Source organism: Pinus tabuliformis, chromosome 9, assembly GCF_031772625.1.
Source record: "Pinus tabuliformis cultivar Carrire ecotype Pingquan chromosome 9, CPIR1, whole genome shotgun sequence".
NCBI classification, from domain to species: domain Eukaryota; kingdom Viridiplantae; phylum Streptophyta; class Pinopsida; order Pinales; family Pinaceae; genus Pinus; species Pinus tabuliformis.
The window spans coordinates 727818061-727824263 of record NC_142307.1 but is presented as its reverse complement, the minus strand read 5'-3'; the positions used below and the strand labels follow the sequence as shown (position 1 = coordinate 727824263).

The 6203-nt window shown below is 32.3% G+C and overlaps 1 protein-coding gene across 1 annotated transcript; it reads right to left on the bottom strand.

The window, feature by feature from the left end:
- Positions 1-4996: 4996 nt before the first annotated feature.
- LOC149150761 (uncharacterized) lies at positions 4997-5803 on the bottom strand. The gene has a single exon (XM_089442944.1). It carries the CDS (start codon positions 5801-5803, stop codon positions 4997-4999), a length of 807 nt encoding a protein of 268 aa, XP_089299070.1.
- Positions 5804-6203: the final 400 nt, after the last annotated feature.

The window sequence follows — 6203 nt, the reverse complement described above, 5'->3', positions numbered from 1 at the left end:
AAGTGGTTTTCATAATCAACATTGTGATAGTAGACAATAGGTTGCATTGCTAATTATTACACCTAATTAGTTTCATAACAATGTGAAGGTTTTTAATAGTCATTATTTACACCTCAAATGCCTAATTAAAACAATGTGTATAAGAAAGTCAACAATAACCATGGACTTGGGTAGTTATTGGAGAGATAACCATGTTAGATTAAACCACAAATGAAATAAAAGCTTTACCAAGGCATGGTAAATTTTAGGGGTGAATTTTTACCCCAACTTTTATTATATATATATATATATATATATATTCATTCTAGCAAAAGAAAAAGGGGCGGATAAACTATGAAAAGACTCATTTGAGTTGATTCGCCTGGTTTGGGAGGTTATATTCCATTACAATCACCCGATTTTCTGCTTTGCAATGTTAAATTTGTTTGCAATCACCCATTTTCTGGTTTGGGAGGTAGTGGAGGTATGGTAAATAAATAAAACCACGTTTTATACTTACTCCAAAGATATGGTAAATAAATAAAAATATAAATAAACTAGGGGTATGGTAAATAAATAAAACCTCTTTTTATATTTAGTCCATAACCCTCTTTCTACTTAAGAAGGCTCAAAAAAGAGGTTTTATTTAAGTGAATCCTATGGGCCAAATACCATATTTATAGAAGAGGTATGGTAAATTAATAAAAATATAAATAAACGAGAGCTATGGTAAATAAATAAAAACATTTTTTTATATTTACTCCATAAGTCACCTTATATTTAAGGACACACAAGGGTGTAAATAAATAAAAATATAAATAAAGTGGAGGTATGGTAAATAAATAAAACCTATTTTTATACTTACTCCAAAGGTATCGTAAATAAATATAAATAAACTAGAGGTATGGTAAATAAATAAAACCTCTTTTTATATTTAGTCCAAAACAATCTTTCTATTTAAGAAGGCTAAAAAAAAACGTTTTATTTAAGTGAATCCTATGGGCCAAATACCATAATTATAGAAAAGGTATGGTAAATTAATAAAAATATAAATAAATGAGAGGTATGGTAAATAAATAAAACATTTTTTTTTATATTTACGAACACTCAAAACATGCATTATATTTAGGTGACGCCTATGGGTCAAATACTATAGGCCAAATACCATGGGCCAAATTATTATTAGTTCCATGCAAAAAAACATTATTAACCCTAATGTTAGTATTAATAAAAATAAAGATGACACATGATATTGACCCATGGTATCCATGTGGAATGTGGCCTATTTAAAGGGGGGAATTAAACCATCATAGATCCATCTTTACTTTGGATCTACTAAGTGCCCTAGAGAGATCAAATACCGTGATGTGCAGATTATCATAGAGTGAAAAAATATTTATCCCTCTCGAGGGCTTGGTAGATCAAGAGTAAAAATGGATCTTGTAATTTAATATCACTTAAACATTTTAATTTGATTAAAATAAAAAAATAAAAATAAAAATCAATTATTAATTTTTATAAATTACTAATAGTAGTTTTTAAGCTCCAGGTTTATGATAACCCATGGTATTGATGTGATCATAGACTATTTAAAGAGGGAATTCTATCAGCTTAGATCCATCTTAATTCCGAGCCTACCAAGCGCTGAGAAGGATAAATAGATTTCATTCCTTTAAGAGTGGTAGATGTGGAGTTAAGATGGATATAGGTTGGTTTTTATGATAATGAAGATATTAATAGACTTAGGAAATTATATTGTAAAAAACATCTTAAGGTGAATGGTTAAAGCTACATTTAATCACTTCACAAAATTTAGTAAAAATTACCAATGTCTCCATTAATATTTCTGATTTAACAAAAAAAATTCAAAACAGTGAAATCTTATCACTCTTTCTGCATCACCCTCGTAGAAGAGAGATAGTCACTGCCCAGATTTCTCGCCATTTTTCAAACGTTCTCAATATTATATCTTCGTGAAAAAGTTAAGGTATTGATGTTTGTACAAACTTTCATCTTCTATGTTATTCTTAGTTTGTCGTAATGATCTGTAGGGGTTGGGCCATTGCACCATATTGTCCTAAAAGGCGAAGATTGTGCACCACAAAGGAAAGTAATCCACATGTTACAATGCTATTAAAAAATGCAAGACGTATGAAGGTAGTGAATTATGCTAATCAACAATTTATATTGGGAGAGACGTAATTAAATTTTATTATTTAATTGAAGATTTCCATATAAAATAATAATAAATCTACATTTTATTATTTAATTGAAGATTTCCAATTAAAATAATTATAAATCTACATTTATATATTTATATATTGATTAGAAGACTTCTGACGATGGTCACTTCTTTCCATTAGATCCCTTTCATTCCTTTGGGATACCTACTACTTTCTTATATTATATAGTTGGGGCTTGCTACTTGTTGGCATGTCGGGGTAAACAAACTTGATGTGTTCTTTTTTTTTATCTCACAGTTGGAGTCTATGGAATAAGAAAGAAATTTGATAGTGGTAGAGAAAATATTAATCTCTCCTACCTTGACAGAACTGGTGGTCAAGATCAACACTTACAAGAACTTTGTTGTGGAATATTATCAAAACTAATAGAAGGATATGAAAGAGTGTACAATAAGAACCTTGACAAACACGACCACTGAAACTTGCAACATTGTTTGTAGGAAGAGAAAATTATGTTTCTTTTTTCCAAACATGTATATTAGTATATTACAGTTTAATGAATATGTTTTCCTATTATCATATATGGTTTCATACTTTAACAAAACATTCGCCAAGACTTCACAATGTTTTATTATTCAGTGAAAGATTCACCATGAATTTACAAGATAATATAATATAGTGAGAGATTCTCTAAAAAAATTATATATACATATTATATTATTGATAAAATCGCCTCCCATTTTTCCTATGTATCATGGGGATTCGCCCATTTATTATACATATAAATTTAGGGTGGTTCTTAAATTTTTCCCTTTACCAGGGTAAACAAGAAGGGGTAATTGGCTAAAATGAAACTTTATAGCAATTGTAGGACTATGAAAATAGAGATAAGAGAACACCTAATTCAATGCCCATCATTTAACCATGAAAATTTTAACCACTTGTTATCCAATGAAACATAATTAAGCTAATACCATAGTAATATTCAACAACACTTTTACAGTTGTTATCAAAACTAAGATATTTTCTTTCATCAAAACTATGCTAGCCATATAACTTATCATATTCACAAAACTTACATTTATAAAGCCATAAATGGTTTCCTCATCCCTTCCTCAACTCAAGTACCATTTTCAATGTCATGCACAAATTGGTCAAAAAGAGAATTCCTGTAAGGAAGCATGGAAATAGTTCTAAGAATAAGACCATAAAGCAAGCTGCAATCCAAGCAAAAAGGAATGGATCGACCTAACTCCTTTATGTTATGTGAGAATAACCTAGAATATGTGTAGGGAGAGTAACATTTAAGAATAACTTGAGTGTTTCTTCCAGACTCTTGGAATGTGACTTGATTATGAAATGTCAATCATAATTCTTCCATTCCATATCATACCAAAATAATTACTATTAAACCCTGGTAAAATCATATTTTAAGATTGTCTAAATTCAAAATGTGTAAAATTTGAATTCATGTTTTAGATTTTTAGCTAGTTGGAATGATAAATTAAAATATTGCAGGAAAACTTCAAAGGTATGTGGAGTTGGAAATTCAAATTTAAGTGAAAGTAGGTTTGCACAGACTCATTTGAAGTCCATGGTTCGAACCTTTAGCATTGTTTCAAGGGTTCTTTGTTATGAATTTGAAGGGTGAAAGCTTCGTGGGATTTACATATTACTGGTCTCATTTCACGCTTTCATACAAGACTGAGTTCTCTAGAAACAAGAATGATACAAAGGGCCAAACTTCTAAGCCTTTCACTATAACCAACCAAAGTAGTAATATGAACTGTGGATGTTACATGGCCTTGTGAAAATAAATTAACATGCCAATGACCACATTGAAATTACTGTACTCTGCTAAATTCTGAAAAAAAACTTTGAGCATCAAATTAGTGTCTTATCTTTTTTGTATAAAAAAGGGAGCATTAAAATCCAATGTTCCACCAAGACTCCGGTGTGGGGAGACGCACAGGGGGATGTGTGGGAGTACCCTCAAATTTTAGGGAAATTTCAGGAGTGCGGGGAGACGTCAAGGTATATATATATATATATATATATATATATATATATATATATATAATTCAAGTTCATATTCATTGTTCACTGTTCAATAATGAAAGCATAAAAATATTAAATAGACAATTGAATCATTGATCGATCCTTATCATTCATTTTGATAAATACATCATTCATATGACATACTCAAGTCTCATTATTGAATTAGTTATTATTCATACATACCATGAGATTCGAAAAATAAAAATAAAAATCAATAATAAAATATTCAAATACATTGATTGATATCATTCATCATTCAATGGTTCATCATTCTACAATCTACATTGATTTAAAAACTAAATTCATCATTCATCATTCTAGAATCTAAATTGAAAGAAAAACATACTAGTATATTTTCAAAGTTTGAACACTAAATTTATATAACTCAAAGTTTCAAAGTTCAAACTCAAAAATAGTTAAGAGTGAAGAGTCAAGTCATCAATATCTAGTGTCACAACTCAAAAATGGATAGTGAGCACTGAAAATAAAATGATAAATCAGCATCAAGGACTCAATCTCAATTATTGGTCCTCTACATCCATCTGCTGCATGAAGTCATCAGAACCATCAATGGGAATGTCAGTATCCGAGTCAGAGTCACTCTCTTGAAACTCCAACCAATGAAACTCCAACCAAAACATGTCACAACTCATCTAGTCCATCCTCGTCATCTATATGTGCACTATCCTCTGGATCCACATCCCATCATGTTTCCGGTCCCTTCTGATACTCTGGTGTCTTCCTATGTTCAAGACGTAGAGAACTGTGCACTGCAACTAGCTTCTCTGCTCTCCTAGAGGAAAGTCTATTCCTCTTGATAAAGTGGATGAAGCTATACGTGGACAAATAATTTGAGACAATAAGCAGATAGCAAGTTGTTGGATCTCTGGAGCATCATCCCCATGCATAGTCCACCAACCAATGGGGTCAGTGTGGCCTAAATCATTGTGATCTTCCCTTGCATCATGCTTGTTGAAGGGACCACTGAGACTTACAAATTGCATCCATTGTCTCCTAATTGTTCTCCCTTCTTCTGAACTATACATCTTTGTAATGGCAGATCGAAATCCCTTTTTGACCTCTGGATCTTCAATGGGAAGAATTCTACCAGTCCTTGCCACATACCATTTTGGGTTGAGTGCATATGTTGCCATGTGCAAAGGTGTATTCATTTGATCCCACCTACATTGTATAACAGGTTGAATTTGGGTCATATAGAACTCTAAGGAAGGATCTTTATCACGAATGGCCACCCTTACTTGATCCAACATACTATCAAAATTCTCATATATTTCTCCAAGAGTAGGAGAATCTGTGTCAGTGTAGCGAATGACCTCAACTACAGGACATAAAAGTGACACCAAATAACCACAATCTGTCCACCAATCATTATCCAATATCTGAATCTTGATTTTCTTTCCTTCCTCTGTCTTGGATTCTGCCCATCTGTTCCAATCTGGAGTCACAACCATGGCCTGCAATGCTGACTGCACCTCCAACATCCTCTCTAATAAAAGAAAATAACTAGCATATCTGGTATCAGTAGGCTTGAGGAATTCCTTCCTCGCATGAGACCTGTACATGGCTAAAGAGGTATGGTGATTTCAAATAAACATCTGCACTTTTCTTGCAGCTGTCACCAAGTTAGATACCCACTCAATTTTTCTAATGTCTTTCAATGCATTATTGAGCTCATGCACACAACAAGGGGTCTAGAAAATATGCCTGTATTTACTTTGAATCATAATCCTGTTGATCTACACACTGCTGCTGCATCTGTCACAACCTGTACAACATTTGTAGATCCAACCTCCCCTATAGCATCACGAAGAAGCTCAAATTGGAAAGATGCATATTTGTGCTTTCCAGAACAATCAATAGCTCTAAGAAAGAAAGACCCCTCTCGGCAAGTAACTATGATGTTGATAAGTGGACGTTTGGCAATGTTTGTCCACCCATCCATAACGATCGAACAACCTTCCG